The sequence below is a fragment of the Geospiza fortis genome, unplaced genomic scaffold (genome assembly GCF_000277835.1).
Source record: "Geospiza fortis unplaced genomic scaffold, GeoFor_1.0 scaffold172, whole genome shotgun sequence".
Classification (NCBI taxonomy): Eukaryota; Metazoa; Chordata; class Aves; order Passeriformes; family Thraupidae; genus Geospiza; species Geospiza fortis.
In genome coordinates, this window is record NW_005054309.1 from 4,005,010 (window position 1) to 4,025,402 (window position 20,393).

At 38.4% G+C, this 20,393-nt stretch overlaps 1 protein-coding gene across 2 annotated transcripts; it reads left to right on the forward strand.

Moving 5' to 3' along the window:
* Positions 1 to 1,372: 1,372 nt before the first annotated feature.
* Positions 1,373 to 17,826, forward strand: KNG1 (kininogen 1). Of its 2 annotated transcripts, XM_005418999.2 has the most exons (11): positions 1,373 to 1,663; positions 4,533 to 4,643; positions 5,542 to 5,626; positions 7,857 to 8,029; positions 9,766 to 9,873; positions 12,003 to 12,084; positions 12,612 to 12,778; positions 14,198 to 14,305; positions 15,257 to 15,346; positions 16,813 to 16,972; positions 17,321 to 17,826. In XM_005418999.2, exons 1-11 carry the CDS (start codon positions 1,469 to 1,471, stop codon positions 17,506 to 17,508), a joined length of 1,467 nt encoding a protein of 488 aa, XP_005419056.1. In that variant the 5' UTR covers positions 1,373 to 1,468; the 3' UTR covers positions 17,509 to 17,826. The 2 variants fall into 2 exon arrangements, with proteins under 2 accessions (XP_005419056.1, XP_005419055.1); XM_005418998.2 differs by having other exon boundaries at positions 16,813 to 17,826.
* The last annotated feature ends 2,567 nt before the right edge of the window (positions 17,827 to 20,393 follow it).

The following is a 20,393-nucleotide window of genomic DNA, read 5'->3' on the forward strand; positions in this document are numbered from 1 at the left end:
TACACTCTGCTTTGCTCCAGCCAGGGATGCCTCCCACTGGAGGCAGTCCTTCATGAACTGCTCCAGTGTAGGTCCTTTCCATGATGTGCAATCCTTTAGGAACAAACTGCTCCAGCATTGGTGCCCTCACATGTCCTGCCAGTAAACCTGCTCCAGCCCAGGCTTCCACAGGGTCACAGCCTCCACTGGGCATCCACCTGCTCTGGTGTGGGGTCCTCCATGAGCTGCAGATGAATCCCTGCTCAATCAGTGACCTCCAGGGGTTGTAGGGACACAGCTGCCTCACCATGGTCTGCTCCATAGGCTGCAGGAAAATCTCTACTCCTCACCCACAGCAGTTCCTCCCACACCTTCACAGGCCGTGGGATTTGCACAGCTGTTTTTCTCACATATTCTCTCTCTTGTGCTTTCCCAGTTCCTTTCTTGTTTTTTCCTTCACCACTATGTTATCCTAGAGGCACCACCACCAGCACTGATGCAGTCTTAGCCAGGGCTGGATCCATCTTGGAACTGACTGGCATTGGCTCTGTCAGACATAGGAGAAGCTTCCAGCAGCTTCTCACAGAAGCCCCCCCGTAATCCCCCTGCTATCAAAACCTTGCCACACAAACCCAGTGCAGCAAGAAACAGCTGGAACACAGGAGCCAAGGCAATCCCAAGGTGTTCACAGACCCAAAACAAAGCTATTTGGTGCCACACAGGGGAGATAAGCACCAGATGTTCTCAGCCATCTCTAATCCTGGCTTGACCAGACTCAGATGACAGTGTTTAATCCTTTGTTCTTGGGTGTCACATATCTGTAACAATAACAAAGCACTATGATCACTGACTAATCCATAAGCCAGGCAGTCTCCACATGGCAGCAGAGATGGACTTTCCAACAGGACCATGAAGGACAAGGTTTATCAAGTGCTATTGAAGGGTTATGTGACATTCAACCATATGCATGTGTCCAAAGACTTTTCAAACACATTCTGAGTACTATAGTTCTCAGAACTGTTGCAGCCTGAACACTAAACAGATCTATAAAATTTACAAGGTTGTTGTCCAAAAGTTCATTGCCACTGTGACCTTCCTGGATGTTTTACTTAAGCCTTGTAAAATTCATTTTCAGTAGCAGTGTAGGTGTTAAGAAGTCAGAAAGCTACAGACACTTATTTCTCTTATGCTTTACTTTGCCTCAACTGGTCCTCAGCTGCAGCCCTGTTATCCTGTTATCTTGATGGCAGGTGGATAACCTTAGTGTCATTCTGGCGAACAAACAAAGTTTATTTAGATAAACTCAGAAGTTTATTTGCAGTATAAACAGGGTAGGATGAGAACCAACCAACCCCAGCAACGCACTCATTCTGTTTACTTAACTACTGCTCCTGAAAAACAGAAGAGGTGACTAAAATCCTGTCAGGCATTCCTTTTCCATTTGGTTCTTAAGGGGCCTTCTAATTCAGGGGGCCTCTTTCATCCAATTATGAAGGCCTTCATTGTACTAGCACTCTGCTGTAGTTTTTTCTCTAGCAAAGCCATTCCTCTTCCATTTGAGTTTTCAGACTGTGATGACCCTGATGTCTTTAAAGCTGTTGACGCAGCACTGAAGAAATACAATGAAGATGAAGCAACTGGTAACCAATTTGCTCTATACGTGGTAATGGAAGCCAAGAGAACTGTAAGTAGACTTTGCAAAAAAAAAAAAAAGTTGGAATTGTTTATGCACTCTGAATCAGCTTATCTCCATCTCGTTTTTTAGGGGGCAAGCATGACAGCACAGTGTCTTCCAAAAGTGTTTTAAAAAATCAAAGTGACTTGCACAGTAAGATACTTGTTTCCCTGACAAGTAGGGGTGTATATTATGTTTTTATCAGCAGAACTCTGTGTGCTGGTGAATTGCTTACTAATGCAAAGACCAAAGAATAGAAAATTTCTATCCCCACACAATTTGTCTTATTATTCCACTTCATTCTCTTTTTTCTTTACTGGGATTTCTGCCTCTTTCCATCATCTGTAAGGTTTTCAAACCAATGGCAAAACCAGACTTATAAAAAAAAATATTAAACTCTTGACTTGGGAAGAGCTGGTGCCGCACATAAAAAAGAATCACCTGATAAAGTTTGGCAATATTCTAACTTGTTTGTGAATATCATTTGATTGACACCAGTCCTAAGTCACAGATCTATCTAGAATCACTAGGTGGTATTTTAGTCAAATAAGATGACAGCTAAAATTACAGGAGAAAAGAATGCAACACGATCCTTTGCCTGGAATCCTTCTATATAGCCTTAATCTAACAAAAGAGTATTTACCTCGGAGAGGTATACAAAGATGGTATTACCATAATAATGACAAGCATTATTTTACTTGAAAATAACATTAACATATTTTTTCTACTGGATTGGATTTTCATATGTAAACCACAAGAAATCCAGTGTTAGAGAGAATATTTTGCACTCTAAAATCACAAGACACTTTTACCCAGACAGAAATTGACCTCGGAAAGGAGCTATGCACTGCTAAACACTTACGGCAAATTACCCACATCTCCTGGCACCTGCCCTCTTGTGTTCCTGTTTACACACTGGGGAGATTTTAGCATGTGGAGACAAAGAGTAAAATCAGAAAACCCTTTATATAATTAATATTAAGGAAATGAATAGTCTCACTGAACATTCTTAACGTTCTCATTCTTAACAACAGCCAAATGCAAATATCTCCATATCAGAGACTTAGTACCACCTACCTTCCTTTTGCTGGTGTTCCCAAAGGAGAGAGAGGAGTTTCAGAATTTTATCTTAAACAATGCTATATTTTTAAGAATACATATTTATTACAATTATTATTCATCTTTCCTTCTCTAGATAGCCATCTTTCCTTTTCTTAAAATATACAAAGCGGAAATCAATTATTACTTTGAATAATTGATCTGATTATGATGTTAAGTAAAAAACAGTGAAAATGAATCTGCAATTACAATTTCCTCATATTTGAGATTCTTTTTCTAAAAAGAGTATAGATTTCACTCCTCGCTAGTCTCACAATGTTGAATGCATTAATTAAATAGCTGGTTATTACATATTCATGTACATTCATTATTGATAAGGTAATAAAACATAAAAGCTTCGTAGTGAAAGACTAAACTTGCCCCAGTTAAAGGCATAGCTGTTCATAATAGTAATGAAATAAACTAATAGCAAATAATACAGAAACAATGCATTTTCTTACTTTGTTTACTTACTGAGCTGATTTATTGCAGATTTAGAACACTGTAACAGAGAACAGAATTTGGTTCTTTTTAAATCCAAATAGTATAATCTGATGTAATTCCATAAAAGTCAATTTCTACCTGCTGAGAATTAAGTCTATTATGTTTTTAGAGCCCCTTTTATCCTTTTTTACAACTATTATATGAGGTGCCTCTACACTTCTTCATACCTGTAGCAATACACAACAGGAATTAAGAGAAGGCAGAATATAATTCTCTGTCTACTGCATCAGTGTAAATCCAGTATATGCCAACAACATCAGCTCAGCCTCATTTTTTTGGTAGCACTAAGGCAAGAATTATAATTTAATCCTCCCAGCAGAAACAGAGAATAATAACTGGATATTTTAGAATAATCAGTGCTAAACTACAGCAGTTGCCTGTTTGTATTTGAAAAGTCACATTGGCAGAGCATTTTTAGTGGCTGTAAAAGGTTAGTAACTTCTGACTTTATATCTTCTCTAAAGGATGAATCAAAACCTTACAGTGTTGTCACTGTCACCTGTAGGCACAGGTCTGCTACCTGGTTTATGGCAAGGAGAAAATGCCCATTACTGGTTTACCAAATTCTGAAGTACTTACACTGGCAGGCCAAACTTTGCTTAATGTTTTTATTTCATCTTATGGGATTGCTGAGGCTGTCCTGCCCTGCAGCCCAGCCTCCAATGCCTGTAGAAAACCATAGGCACTGCCCAAGGCTGTCTCCAGAGCACATCCCTGCTCCCTCCTTCCCGTGCAGGCTGGGCAGCTGAGGTTCCCTGGTACCACCAAGCAGAGGCTGTTTGGGCACTGCCAGGCTGCCTGAGGGCAGCAGGTTCTGGCCTGCCAGGGGAGCTGTACAGAAAGAAAGTGGACAGATCTGGGAGGAGGCCAAGAATGAGAGCAAGGGAGTCAGACAGGAGCACAGTCCAAGCTTGTAATTATGCTAACTATCCAAGCAACCACCCAAAATGGCTTTTTGGAGTACATTTGAATGAGAGCATAAAACCTAACCACTTCTTTTTGGTTCTAAATCCATTGGTACTATAAGTTAAAATGAAGGCAGTTGAGCATATTGTATCCATTATATCCACATATTGTCATTGTAGGTAAGGGCTAAGTAATATAATTAGGTAAGTTAATATTTGAACTACCAAGATCTGAGAGACCAGCAGCTAATGGGAAACCATACTATAAAATTTAAGGTAAATAAATAATAGTATTTACTTTTTTGAAACCCTTATATTTTTACCTGATTTATTACCATGCAAATGATGACATGTATATTGTTTTAATCCAGGCGGGTCCTGACCCACATTTCTATGTGAAATACAGAATACTTGAAAGCACTTGTGCCACTGAGGAAAACAAACACTGGCAACACTGTCATTACAAAGTATCTGCAGAGGCTGTAAGTATCTGTTCTCTTTAAAAGTTCTCTGTACAGAAACATAAGGACCAGGACCACAATTGCCTGGGGAAAATACAGTAGAGGAATTAACTTTTTTTGTTGCATTGCTTTTGAGAGCTTATATGACTACAGTACAGAAATGTATACAACCCCCAAGTTAACCATTATAGTCCTGAGTTTTCTGGTACAATCCTGAATATATGCAGAAAGGAACACTTCAGTGCTTCAATATGAAGGTTGTCAATAAACCCAACATAAGATTTGTGCACTGTGAGAGTGTAAGGACTGTAAAAGTTGGTATTAATTATGTGTAATGGAAACTTGCACAATCAAATGCTGACATGGAAGCCACTATGGCAGAAATTTTGGCAGAGGGCTTTCAGCAGTGCCAAACTTGCCTGGCTCATGCTACCAGAGGGCACCCAGGGGGGATACAATGGGGCACTGCAGGGACACTGCACATTCCCAGGGGGTGGCACTGCTCTTTCACACAGTGCACAGGAAGGGATGATGATGACAATATAATTTGAATCTATGTGAAATGCCGTGGTCATTGCTGCATACCTTGTACTAGCAGAGGGGAAAATGGATAAATACATAGTTTATATAGTCTTTAGTCGTGTGTTAATTTCCATTATTCTGACTGTAAAGTCTTCAGTTAATCAATGCGCATCGTACAAATACAAAGCATCATTCAAGAAATCTGCCCAGTTTATCCCATGCTTTCCTCACAATCTGATCCTTTTTCAGTAACAAAACAGCAAGTTGGACATTACTACAAATATACACATTAACCTCTTCCCAAAATCAGTCTACAACTGTCAGCTGTGTTCAATAGCTAAAGCACTGTATTTTTCTTTAGCAAGTTTCAGACAATTGTTGCCATATGTTTTTGCAGAAAACAGGAGAATGCAGAGCTCAAGTTCATATGAATGATGCTGATAAAACAACTAATGTTTCACAAGAGTGCAGAATTTTCTCAGGTATGTAACTATTTGGGGACAGCTTTCAACAAATACATTTACAAATAAAAATGGAATAAATACAATACTGAGACTTTTGGTACTGAGAATTTTAAAGGTAGAAGCTCCTTATCATTCTAGTCAGACATTTATAAATAATCTTTTGTAAGCAACTATTGGTTAAAGATAAAATTTCACTTCACTCTTATACACATATAGACTAAATCAGTGAAGCACAGGCAGTTTCTGCCCAGGGTAATAAAATTCAGCATGTATGTGTAGTAAGTTTCTTCAAGCATAGAATTATGCCAAGATAAAATTTGTTTGCTTAAGACCAAAAGCATACTAATAACTTAAGAGACCAGATGCAACTTGTCACACTTCAACTTTCTGTCCTTAATTATTTAAGCATAAAATTGTCTGAGGAATTACTGGAAAAAATTTGGTACGACAAAATTGCACCTTCATTTTTTTCAAACTGAAAATGACTGAATTCTTGCTGTTAAAGTTTACCAAAACAAGTATTTACCTCAAACAAGAACAGAAAAAAATTCATTTACAGAGTAGAAATCTGGCAGTGATGTAATCATGTATGATTAAGAGACTGATCTTTTACACCTTAACAATAAGCAGTACTACATTTTTCAACTATAAGACACTCATATATGACTATTACATTCACATAGGAATTTCTCTTAGTAAAAAGAGATCACATTGTTTTAAAGATTTCGAACTGCGATCTCTATGCCTTGTGCTCTGAAAGACATACCCAAGTTTGCTTTAAAATATCCATCTAACTATTAACTACAGAAATATTCTCCCCAATTTCTGAGATGTTTGGCAGCCGGTATCTGCTTTTTGTTCCTAGCTATCTTGTTTAAAGCTGAAATGGCTTTACCTACAGCCAGTGTCTTTCTAGGAACTGCAGCACACAAACTCCATGTTCTGCATTGAACAAACGCTGCATTTGTAGGGCAATGGTGACACCTAGTTGCCAGCAAAAGTTGTGTGAATCTTACAGAGGACACACAGGAAATTTGCATTTGAATCTTTGCTTAGAAAGCAAAAAATCCCAATATATGAATTAAATTTATCAGGTATTCAGCCTAAGGAACTCCTCTCTTCTTACTAAGTTATAACAACTCTGGAAAATAACACAGGTTTGTTCAGCAAAATCCTTATGAAAGTGCTGAGACCACAGTTGGTCTAGAAGTGGGTATGTTCTTGGTTCATTATCTCACTGAAAACGTGGTCATAGTTTTCGGTAAGGTATCTATTTGTCATTACTGAGTCAACATAAGACACACTTTAGTCTGACAGGCGAGGGATTTCCCCACTGTATTGGTACCACACTGTTCAGCCTCTCTGGTGGAACAGTTTGATCTAACTGACTCTGGACTGGTTTCCTGGTTGGTGCAAACTGGCATAACTTCCTTTAAGCCAGTTTATGCCAGCTGAAGATCAGGTGCATAAATTTTACTTCAATTCCACAGAGACCACATATTGTCCCACTTCCATTCTCATGCTCACTGACTTGTGAAATTAATTTATGTACTGAACTATAAAATTAATTTATGAAAATCCAGTCCATGATTATTAGAAAGGAAAGAGAGTTAATAGGATTAGTAGTAGGAAACAGGAGTTTGAGCATCCCTGTCAGGCTTGTCTATTCACAACCAATCCAGCTGGTTAAGCCTGAAGGTAGCACCAAGTGGTAACTGGCAGCCACAATGACTGGTGAGGACAGCAGCATAGTCCAACTACAGTCCCTGGGGCACTCAGAGTCACAGCAGCTCATATGGGTGAGCCCAAACACTTCTGAAGTCCCCACCCTGAAACATGGTGAGGACAGCAAGCAGCTGCACACTGTGGGTGAGCTTTGAAGAATCTGAAAACCATCCCCTTAGTTGTAGCTTCCATTGGCTTCTCCCTGGCTGAATGAGTAATATACCTTTCTCAATGGTGTCAAAACTACACACAAGGCTTTTCTGCAAGTCTTAATTGCTGGAATGGGGTTCACTGCCAAAAACATGCCTGGACCCTAAGGTCATGGATGGTCCCTGCCACCACAACCAGAGCATGTTCCTAAACACAAAAATGTGTTTGTAGGCCTTGAAACTGGAATATAGGGTTTGCTTATTACACCAGTTAAAAAGCAGGAAAGGTTCTTGCTCACTCCCAGATAGGAAAAATGAAAACCTAAGGCTGTTTTGCATGAAGCCCTATGTTATTTGGTTTGTTTCTTTTTCAGATGTGTCAAAGATAAAACTTACTGAGGCTCCATGTCTTGGATGCTTTCATCCTATATCAAGTGATGGTTCAGAAGTGTCAGAAATTCTGAAAAAAGCCATTCAAAAGTTTAACAAGCACAGTGATGAGCCTGCCCTTTTTAAGCTTGCAGAAATAAAAGAAGCTAAGAGACAGGTTTGTGCATGATTTTTCCCTAAATTTTACTGAAATAATCCAACCCAAAGCAGGTACCTTGTTTGTTTTGTGTATTTTTCTGATATTAAAGTGGATTAAATTTAATAGTAAAGCATACAAAATGCTTGATATACCAATCTAGAGGGTATCTACCAATATAGAGGGTAGACTCAATAAATAATTATCTTAATTTATAAGGAATCATTAACAGTTACCTACTAGATTTTCAGAGCCCTCAACTAATAGTATACACATTTTTTTCTTTATCTGCAGTTGCTTCTAAGCAGTGTTTAGCACCAGTTTATTTGCATTCTGGTCTGGCACATGCAACCTGTATCATCTCAGACCCTCCTGGGTATTTCCTTTGGCCTTGCCCTGAGGCTCCAGCAGGAGCAGTTCCCTCCTAGGGGCTGAGCCAAAGCTGCCAGCCTGCACAGATGTCTCTCACACTCACCAGCCTCTCAAAGAGCAGCAGGCATCTCTGTTTTTGCAGGCAATAAGGCCCACTTGTCAACAGCTGCTATATGCTATAGGACAGGTAAACCCCAGATAGGAAAAATGGGTACGAGAACCCAAAAACCCAGCATGACACTTGCTGCAAGATTTCTGCTCATGGGAATATCTGCTTTGCAAGAAATGACTACTCAGATTGCAGAAATTCTGTGTCATCTGGTATTTCATGCAATAATTCCTTCCCTGTGAAAAGCTTTCCTATGGATTGGTGTGACATTGCTAGAAAGTAAAGTTTCTTATTTGGTTTCTAACTAGTGTAGAACCCAACAGCAAACACAGATCCTTTTCTTTGAACCTGTGTATATTTACTAAGCCAGAAAGCAACTTCTAGTCTCATGTTAGCTTGACTCATGATTTAAACCAGGCTGTCCTTGTTATATTTACTGATGGCAGCAATCCTCTTTGCTGAAACACAAACTTGCACAACATTTAAGCCACATGACAAAGTGTTGCAGATAGACTGCAATCCAGCAGCTGGAAAGAGAACCATCATGTCACCTCTGGCACACAGAGAAAAGTCAGAGCTTTCCATTCAATTGATCTGGGATAACAAGTTCTTATATTTGATTGGTTTTCCTTTTTCATACAATGTTACCTGGCCCAACACTTTGATTTTGAGAGGTTTCATGGGTAAGAAGAAATAGCCACTGTTAGGAAAATGGAACAGATTCCTGGAGAGAAAATTTTAAAAAAAGGGTTATGAACCTGGACAAAGCAGAGTGTGTGGGAAGGCCAGGATAGACACAATTATGGGTAGATGATAAATGCAGAACACTCAACAAAAAATGATGCCAGCAGTATAAAGTTACATTATTCAGATACTGTTTTACCGTGTCCCATGCTCAGGAATGCAGGACTTGCCAGGCTGTGTTACTGTAGTCATCTATCTAGAGCAGCTTCCTGTCACGGGCAGTAATAAGTAACAGATCTTTGGAGGAAAGCACAAGAAACCCAGCAGTGTGAGGCTGCAGGCTTGCCAGAAGTGGACACCAAACACAAAGTGCACTTCTAACAAAAGCAGGATTTAGTTTACACTTTGTGCTGCAAGGACAAGGGGTTTTTTTGCTGTCCATGAACAATCTGTGGTTTAATGAGTGCGAAGTGATTTGATAGATAGAAGGCACTAGATGAGTAGTTTTGCTTTCTTTGCTAATCTCATGTAATAGTTTAACTTTCAAGTTTGCATTATTTTACATAATATATAACCTAAATATCTCTTCCAGGTGGTAGCTGGATGGAATTATGTAATTAGATATAAAATTGAGGAGACTAATTGCACCAAAGACCAATTTCAAGATTTAACTCCAGAATGCAAAATCACTTCTAGAGGCGTAAGTAATCCCCAAATCTGTTTGTCAAGAAAATATCACATTAACAAATGGTCGTTGAGATCTGACTCAAGAAAATATTTATAGTCCTGCTTCAGTTCATGAACAAAGCTTAAATCCAGTCTTATGCATAACTGTTTATGTAACTAGGACATCTATGTCTTCTGAATCAGTGACTAAGAGGACCACTGAAAGGTTTACAGATTACACCACAGAATCTAACCAGTCTTACCCAAATAATAAATCCCTTGAGACATTTTTATCCAGATATTCAAGGAGTTACTCATGTACAACCCAAGAAATTATAATTAAAATTAGCACAATTTCCAGCCTAAGACATCCTTTCTCAGGAAAGTCAGTAGCTGAATTATTACTTAACCTTTACCACAGTCCAAATAATAGCTTCAAAAGAAATTTATTAACATAATTTATACATAATCCAGGTAAACAGTGCTGCAAACCCAGGTACTCCCTTGGCTTCACTGACCTGGAACTGAAGCAGCTGTACCAAAAATAGAGGCTTCCTCTCTCAACTGACCTCCCTGAACCAGTCACGAGGGCAACAGGAAGATGACTTTACAAACACAAGGCAGAGGGCAGGAAGGCAGAGTCACTATGAACAGTGGTGGTAAAAGGCAGGGGACAGAATGGCATCTGTTTCAGCTGTTGAGGAAATGCACAATTGAGTGTTACATTCAAGAGCCTCTCCTGTTCAAAAATTACTCCTTGTACATCTCAAGAATGTTTCAGAAGTATTGATCAAAAAAGGAAAGAATGACAGCACTGGTAAATAACAGAAGCATGAGAGTCAGACTAGCTGAAGCAAATCCCTCCACTACCCATGTGCCCTGAAACCTTAAGCAAGTTACTTAACCAGCTTGAGTCTGAGTTTCCCCAGCTGTCACATAGAGGTGATGACTTCTGTCACCTCACCTACTGCAGGAGCACTGCCTCACTCACATACTGCTTTGGTCACAACAGGGCTTCTGGAATTAGATCATAAGCACTTATCCCCTGAACTTACCAGTAGATCATTCACAGATACTAGAATACCATATTCCGAGAATATTGGAGTGACCAAATTCCAAGGAAGTTTTCTCACACCTTTAATCAGCTCTGTACTATTAATCTTTAAATGGGAGGGCCAGAACTGCACCCTGTATTCAACACACATATGAACCACTGAGGTATACTGGGACATCATTCAATCCCTTTAAGCTGGATAATAAGCCTTGACATTATTCTTCATCAGTTTTTCTAAAATACTACGAAGTAGATTTTTTATAATTACATTTTCAAGTAACTGTCACACTCCTAACGTCTGAATTTTAAGTCTTCCTTCTTATTTTATGGTTTATTTGGTTTCTTTAGTCTTTGATAAAGGATTTCACCAAAACTTTTCTTAAAATCTCTGTATATTAAGAGGTCTCTTTACCCACCTTTGTCGATGCTTTGCAGAACTTTGACAAATCTGCAAAATATTACTTCTGTTTACCATAAAACCTCAGTTTCTCCTGGATGTATTCATTGCCCCTAGTTCTTTCCTTATTACTGTTTTTAATCACTGGAATGATGGAATTGGTTTTAGGCTCTATAATCTTTTAAAAAAACCCACAATCAATATCTGCTTTCTTCAAGGTTTAAGATATCAAGGCAGTTTTAAGCAAGTTATCTACCACAGTTCCTTTAGAAGACCTGAGAAAATACAAGAAACTCAGTAATGTTTGATTTGATAATTGTGTAATTTTCTTTTTCGTTTTTACAGTTTGAGACAGAAATTCCATGGAGTTATCCATAAAGTATGATTCTGACCTGTAGACATTCTCATTTTTCTCTTCAATGAACACATACAAATAGTTCATTTGGCTTCTCTTTTAGGGTATTATTTTCTCTGAGTGGTCCTTTTGAACTCTGATTATTTATTGCCTCTGCCGTCTGTCAGGAAGGAAGGAAGGAAGGAAGGAAGGAAGGAAGGAAGGAAGGAAGGAAGGAAGGAAGGAAGGAAGGAAGGAAGGAATTATTAGAAGCATGCTTAGCATGCTTGATTTGTTCTGTTAGCAGGAAGCTATTAGGATGTGAGCTTTTTCATTATTTCTAAATAACAAGGAGCTGTTTTGCATTTTTGATTCCAGCGTGTAGCTAAATGTGAGGCCAAAGCATTTCAGAATCTTCATGCAGAGATCGTAGATACCGCCAGCGACTGCAAGCTCCCAGGTATGTCTTAGGCACGATCAGCTTTGAAAGTTCCACAGTTTTCAGTGTCTTTTATTGTTATGTATTGTTATTGTTGTTATTGTTATTACACTGTTATTTTTTCCTCCAGCCTATCTGGACACAGAATACTGTTCCATGTAGTAAATGCTGCATTCTCACCCATTCAGACTAGATTTTCCTCAACACACAAATTCATTGCCAGTTACATGCACCTCTTGTTTCACCCAAATCAGTTCTTTCCATACATGTAACTGTTCCCTCTCCATATTTTCTGGCTACCTACAACTAGCGCACAAAATTCTTGTTTCTACAAGAGAACTGTTGTTTAATGTCCCATGTGACACTAGGTGCTGATGTTCTTTTAGATAACCAAGATATGATATTGCTGATCATAACTATTTTGTTTTCATTTCATAGACCCAAACATGAAGAGTTCCAGAAAGCAGGGCTTTATAACTGTTTTTCCCAGCCTTTATCTACACTGAACCTTTTGTTTCTTGGATCTGAAACCTGTTGCTCTCTTTCAGTTGAAGAAACGGTAGTTGCTGCCATTTGCCCAGGTTGTCCAAGGACTATCCCAACTGACAGTCCAGAACTGAAGGAGCTACTGAAGGTTTCTACAGAGAAGTATAATTCAGAGAGCGATGATGACTTCTACTATAAAGGTGGAGAAATACAATCAGCGACAGTTCAGGTTGGGATATTTCACAGAGATGAGGAACAGACATTACATTATTATTGGCCTGAGCTAAATGTTACCTGAAGTTTGTATTTAGATTTGAAATAATGTATTTGTCTAAGTGCTGATACATGTGGTAAGTGAAATATCCATGCAATTTTTCCTGTAAAATCAAATCCATATTGGTTTGCATTCAAAATTTTCCAATCTCTTGAATTTTCTTTTTTTCTTAAAAAAATTACTTTAAAAATATGTAAAGAAGGTTGGCTCAGGGCATTTGATTTCTGTGTATCTACCCTACTTTTTACCTTCATAACATACCTTAGACTTTTAAAGTATAAAAGTTTTTTAGACAGGACTCCTCCCTTGATCCACCACACCAATACTCTTCACGTTATTTTAAGCAGTGTCCACCCTGCAGTTGTTATATGGTCCAAAATGAGGCATCTTAATTTCTCTTAGAAATGTGTTATTTTATATGCTGATTTTGCTGCTAATAATACTCTAGCTAGATTCAGAAATCTGTGCATAACTTAATACATACAGATAAATAGAGCTTGATAAAGGATGAGGAATCAGGAGGATAATATTGGTCAGCATTTGCATAAGTCTTGTTTACTGTCCCAATACATCAAAACAGAAATTTAGAAGAGAATTAAAAATTTGACAGTGGAGTAGTTTAGAAAATAATTGGTCATAACTACTCCTGAGCATGAGGTGTCACTGGAGAAGGCACTAAAAGCACACCAGAATTTTTCCAAATAGCTCATATTGTCTTATTGATAATATCTGTGCCTTTTCTTCTTTCAAACTTTTTTCTTCCTTCTGACTTTCCCTATCATGACAGATATTAGCATGCATACACCTTTAAAATAGATTTCAGGGAAATAAAATTTCATGTCTTGCCTGATGTCCCTGAAGGAAGATATATTATTTCAAGCTCTGTGAAAAATACTAAGAGAACTCATGGCAGGCACATTCTTGAACCCATGCAGTTTCTCTCTTTAATGTGTTTGGCAAATAGGTTCATTTTCAACTGAGCCCGTTCATCACACACTTTGTTTTACTCACATTCCACTTTTCTGACATTGTATTTGGCTCTCTACAGTGCTATCACTAATGATTTCATCTGTTACTAATGAAATTACTACAGACATTTAATAACTGTGGGCCCAATATTATTCTGACCTTTTCTGTTTCCTTCAGTTTCAATGCCAAAAATTTTTGAGAATAGGAACTGGAGTAAATAAGTTATTTTATTAGAAGCAGATAAGTTTACTGCCAAATATTTTAATATGGTTCTTCACATATGTTGGCCCAGTGGTTAGGACTTGTAGAATACAAGTAGTTTAAGATTGTAGAAAATCATCTTTCCTGTGAAACCTTTTCAACAAAATGCCTTTAGTGCAGAAACCTTTCTTGCTAATTTTTCAGGTGGTTGCAGGAAAAAAGTATCGAGTAAAATTTACAGTCTGGAAGACAAACTGCTCTAAGAGTGAGTTTGAAAAGCTTAATGAAGACTGTACCGCCACATCAGACAGTGTAAGTAATGATAATCTTGCCAACTGTAATGTTTCTAATGGACAAATTCATTTGCATCAGAAACTGTAAACGCTTAAGTAAAATCACAACCTGGGTTCTGTTACCTCTTTCAGTAAACTTTTGTTCCAAGAAGAAGGGCAGCTTTCACTGTTTGTAACCCAAGTAAAGAAACCGTGAAACTTGAACCGCAGCTGCAGGATCAGTGCTCACTGCAAAACCAAAGGAACTTTCTTTTGATAATAATCAATCAAAGAAAGGAGAGGAGAAGGCTGCTGCCAAATGAAATAGCTGCAATACTCCTGACTCTGTGGACTTGCAGCTAAGGAAAACATGAGACTGGATTGTTACTTGTGAGCAAAGGAATGAAATTTCTGGAGTGTCTGCCATGCTCTTGATAGCGGGAAAATGTGTTCTGGACGCTGGAAAGGAATGTTGATAGGGCCAGCAACCATTGGCAAGGGGGTTGTTGGAGGAGAGGGCCTTTACCTCCCATCTCTTTTCCCACCATATGAACAGTGCTTACCTGTGAGATTTTAGAATTTGTTAGTGCAGCAGGAACTAAAAGGAAAAAATAAGGCTTTATTTAAATTTCCCAATTTTCAGTAGGAGAAACACCATAAACAAAAAATATTTCTTAGGAATATCATGAAGATTATGCAGCTAGTGCTCCAAAAGTGAGAGAGATGAAAAATCCAATTTTCAAGATTTAATCTGAAATCCAAAGTTGAATTAAAGTGTTCATACAGGCATACTACAACCTTGAAAAGGTAAGCTGCGATGTGTCCCAATACAGAAGTATCCATCACTAAGACAGATTTAATAAACACTTGGTTTAAGTTCCAAGGATTTTAAAGTATTATTAAAAAACCCATTTCTTTTTCAGGTCCAAGTCTCTTCCTTTGTGTCTGAAATTTTGTTGCCTTAATGAGTTCGGTTTTGTTTTGTTAACAGGCATCACTGTCATGCGACGCACAAATTCATGTGATCCCATGGCAGGATAAAATCTATCCCCAGGTGAACTGCTCTGAAGAGCACCAAGTGGTAAGATTCTTCTTCATTACCCATCCTATTAAGCAGAGTGTAGGACAAAGGCAGTCAATAAATTCTTTATCCATTCCAAATTATCCCATATTTTATACCAAAAATAAAGGAACACAGTTCTTTTTACAGCCCCATTAATGTCACACTCTTTTCTCTCACCCTCTAACCTCAACCCTGTTACATCAAAGCCGTTTCACCACAACCAACAAGGTGATCACACAAAGACACTGGGACAGGGAGAAGTTCTGCCTGTTGGCTGCTCCTCTGCCTTCTCAGTTAAGCTCTGGAGTATCAAGCCCCATCAAATCCCTCAAATTGCTACTCATACTAGGTTTAAAAGTTGAAATAAAAATGTATTTGCTGGCACAATAATTATACCCCACAGATATCCAAAGCATCTGTGAACCTTTCCATATGAGTCGAGTGGTGCCTGCTGCAGCTGTCAGTCTCTGCACAAGGATCTTCCAATTTCTTCCTACTCTGCTCCATGATGAACTAGTCCTGAATGCAATTCAGATTGAAAATCTCACAATGGGATACAAATATTTTTATTGTCAGATATTTCTGAGGATTGCAGAGACTCCATTGTGACACTGAATAAAGACAGATTACCCTGCCCTTGTAACTAATAACTTCACTCTGCTCAGAACCTTCATAACTACATAGTCATTTGTTATGTATCAACTAATGTCTCTCCTCTCTATTTTCACTACAATATTTTATCCATATCAACTTTCAAACTTAGCTTCAACCCAAATAACTCTGATTTGCAGCTAATAATAATCAGAGACTTTGGAGGAGAGAAATGAAACTTGTGTTGTACAGTGAGTGTACACCATGTATTCACAGCCTTTGTCTCCCAGTTGAACACTGATGAGGGAGTAGAGATGACTCAATAACAACAGAATGTTTGATATTATCAGCTTTAATCTCTGTGTGTTATTTCCAGGCAGTATTCTGAAATGCATATGTCAAATCTAGAAGTAAAAAATTGAATAGCTACGTTTTTTATAACAAAATTACACAGATCTTCTGTATATTCTGCCGTTGATGCTATTCAGAGACGTGATAACTTTCAGCATAAATTGGTGCTATACATGGGAGTGTAACACTCTAACATATGCCGGGACGTTTAGTTCTCGAATCCAACTGTATTGTTCATAAATTAATACCAGTACATGTGTTTTGCTCTCTGTAGTATAATTCCTCTCTAACACTGACAAAATTTCAGTGATATGAAATTTGTTTTTTACACATTTAGCTGCTAAAATACTCTGGAATTATTTGGGAGAATGTTTATGTTTGTATGCTTATCTCAGAAGAGAGACTTGTTTAGTTTAGATTTTACTTTAAAAATCTGCTAAATGATTCATGTACTGCAATGAGCCAGCTTCTGAATTTCCCACATCTGAAGCAATTGTTCTGTTTCACGTAACAAATGTGGCTACTATTGCAATGTTTTTTAGGTGTTCTTTGCAAGGAGGCCTCCTGGATTCACACCTTTCCGGAGCACTGTGATGCTAAGCCAGCCACATGCAGTTTCACAGGCTGATAAAAATGAAGGAGAAAGTCAAAGCCCTAGCACAGAAACAAGGAAAGACAATGGACAGGAACCAGAAGGCGAAGGTGAACCTGAGCATAAACACAGGCACAAACACAGGCATAAGCACAGGCATGGAGTTAAAAAGGATCATGACAATGACAAAAGGCATAGGCTTGACATTGGTTGTGGGCACAGAAGTGGCCATGGGTGTGGGCATAAAAAACACAGTAAAAAGAATAAACATAAACACCCAAACCCCAAATCTTCTGAGGAGTCAAATGAAAGGGGTTTTAATCAAAATGCAACCTTCCCATCATCATCCAGTGCTGAAACTGCACTGGAGCTGGTTAGCACAGGGGTTGCAAGGGAGGAAACCAGACCTGCAGAGCCACTAATTGTTCCTGATACTTCTTTATTTAATGGATTGCCAGATCGCCCAGAATCTCCTCACCCCAGATGTCCTGGAAAACCATGGAAACAACTTGTGGGCTTTCCAGCCCCTCCTAGCTTTCCCAGAGAATTCACAAATGAGGATCTCTTGCCTTCTGCAGCAGGAAACATCGATCCAGCAACAGAAAACAACGAGAAAGACTTTGATCTCACAGATGCTTTAGCATAATTCAAACATTGCAGGATCCTTTTCAGAAATGTTATATAGAATGTAAGAAGAATACTGCCTTTTGAAATGTATAAAATGCAAAGAGGCAAAAGCTCATATTCTGTTAGCTGAAATACTCAAGTAGGTCATCAGCACTTCTGGGGACCTAAGACCATATGGCAATACTGTGCATTTGCACATATTTGCAAATATGTAAATCTGTGTAACTCATCTGCCTCAATTTTCTATAAGCACAAACTGAATCACTGCATCAAATCTTACTGTATTATATCTAAAAGAATGGCAGAAAGAATTTTGCAGATTACACTAAGAATCTTGACCAAATATGGGTAAAACAAGACAATATAGAACAAGAGAGCCTCTCTTAGATATGTGAAATATTTTTTCTTTAATTGACTGGAGTGGATCATTTAAATAACAAAATAAAACAAAGGAACCTTTTTACCTGTTAATTTCTTTAAACAAATCAATATTGCTACCAGTCTATCACTAGTGGTTGTTCTGTTGGATGAGATAACAGGGACAGCTGAGAGAATCCTAAATAAAGTAGATTTATTATTCCCTATACATATTATGTTAGCTACCTAGAGAAGCACATTGATTGTCAGATTTTCATTCAGCAGAGATGAACAAATCCTACAGATCAGATGACAAAATTACAAACTCTTGAGACACCTAAAATTTGTGTGCCTTCTTCCATTACTAGGTTGTGCATCATTTTGAGACTGGACAGATTTTTCTGTTCGGGGCATCTTCCAAAGGTTGAGGTTTTGGTGCAATGCATTAGCTAAAAAGCACCAAATATTTCTTGCAAAATAAAATGTTTTCCCTCTGTATGGATGCGATAACTTACTCAGCTGAAAAAACCACAAACCAATAAATAAATAAATACTTCAATGCCAGATCAGTTCACCAGTTGAAATGCTACTCCATCCTGTAAAGGGTTAGTGACAGGTCCTACAAATGGTAACACCTCACTGATTTTGTTGTAAAAGACCACATTACTTGAAACCACAGTGGAAATGCTCTCCACCACAGCTGCAATTCTGCTCATCCCAGCTGCTAGGATTGCTGTGGCGTCGAGACTTTATACTCAACAGCTGAGAATGGCTCCTTTTGTGTGCTGTGCTTCTACAGTTGGGGAGGAGGAAGGGGAAGTCTACTCAGAGAATGCAAAAGAGATGGGAACAGGAGGTCTTGGTATAACAGGCAAGGGATGATCTGCAGACAGGAGAGAGCTACCAAGAACGGTCAGAAGACACAGAAGTGGAAATAAAAGAGGCAGGGTGGCATGATATGGCTGGGGAGAGAAGAACAAAAGAAAACAGCAAATTAGTGGTAAAAATTGAAACAGAGTGAATGGGATGGAAAAGTGGGTGAAGGTACAATTGTCAGGGAGCTGTAAATAACAGGAACTCAAGAAGGGGGCAAGAACAAAAATAAAAAGCAAGAGAGGGGTCTCTGATTGTGCAGGAGAGTCCCCAACACATCACAGAACAGAATTCATACTGTCTGAATCTAAACATTCCCTGACAGTATAGGCACACCTCCCATTTTCAACGCCTGGTTCCTTTTTTTCTAACTGCATTAGAAAATTCATTAGCATGTATTGAAAAAGTAAGGAAATCTAAAATTAGAAACAGTGCTTGTGAGTAAAAATTCAGCATGGTTGTGTGCATCTGAACTTTTTTTTACACAGTATAACTGGTTGCCACATAGGGATGGATGGAGACAGATATCTACCATGACTGATGGTATCAGAGCCATTATACTTCCTTTCTTTCTGAAAATAATCATTCAGTAGTCATAAAAATTAGCTGGAGCCCAATTTTAAATAAAGATACAGTAATAATAACCCCTAGATTCATCACTAATCAAATCCAGCCTTTTTAATTCATTCCTTTCCTTGCAGCATAATATGCAAAGGCTATCTTCTTGTTTTGACAAGAACTAAACTTACAAAGCTATGCCAATGAAAGCCTTGAGAGTTATCTTTAGTCCTCTGCTTCTTTTTTCCTTAATATTTGATTGGTATGATTTTGGCTGTAACTGGAAACTTTGTGTATACTGAATTACTAACAGGAGTACAAGCTCAAAACAGTTTTTCTTTAGATCACAGTAGCAATTTAATAATTAATGCAAAATTACAGTAAAGACATATAGATGAAAATATAAGAAAAACAAAGTTTTCTTTCCATTTCCGGTCTCCCTGACATGAATGAAAGGAACATCACACTCTTGATGTATTCTCCCCACAGAGCACATACACAACCATGAGCAGTAAGAGAGGACTGAGTGGTCGTTTACCACACGCTATAGCGATGATGTGAGGCTCCATTATTGTTTAACACAAAGATGACAATTTCAATTTGTTTATACAATTTACAAAAGTAATTACTTTTAAAAAATCATTCTGGAATAAAAATCAGTGTTCCATGTGTAAAAATTCTGAAACAGAATGTTTGGATATTTTTAGAACAGAACATTTCCATTCCTCATTGACGTGTTCCCACAGAAAGTTTCAATTATCACAAAACAGCACTTTCGGATGGAAGAAGCTGCTGTGAGAAAACTCCTGACCAGGCCTTTTCCGGCTCCTGCCAAAGAGCTCTGCAAAACTCCCAGCTTCTCCTCCTGCTGGAATCACGCTGGAGCGCTCCATCCAGGGCCCGCAGCGCCGAACGAGCACTTTCCTCCTTGGCCAGCAGATGGCACAACTTTTGTCACAGGGTTTATGATCGCTACATTTTGTCAGGTTTGTCATTGCCAGGAATGGTTTAGTAGGCTTAACACTCAGCGTTTCTTCTGGGTGAGTAACACTGTAGCTAAAAACACCCCATCTGTGCAATCTGTTTTAAATATTAAGCTCTAGCAATAGAGCTTCG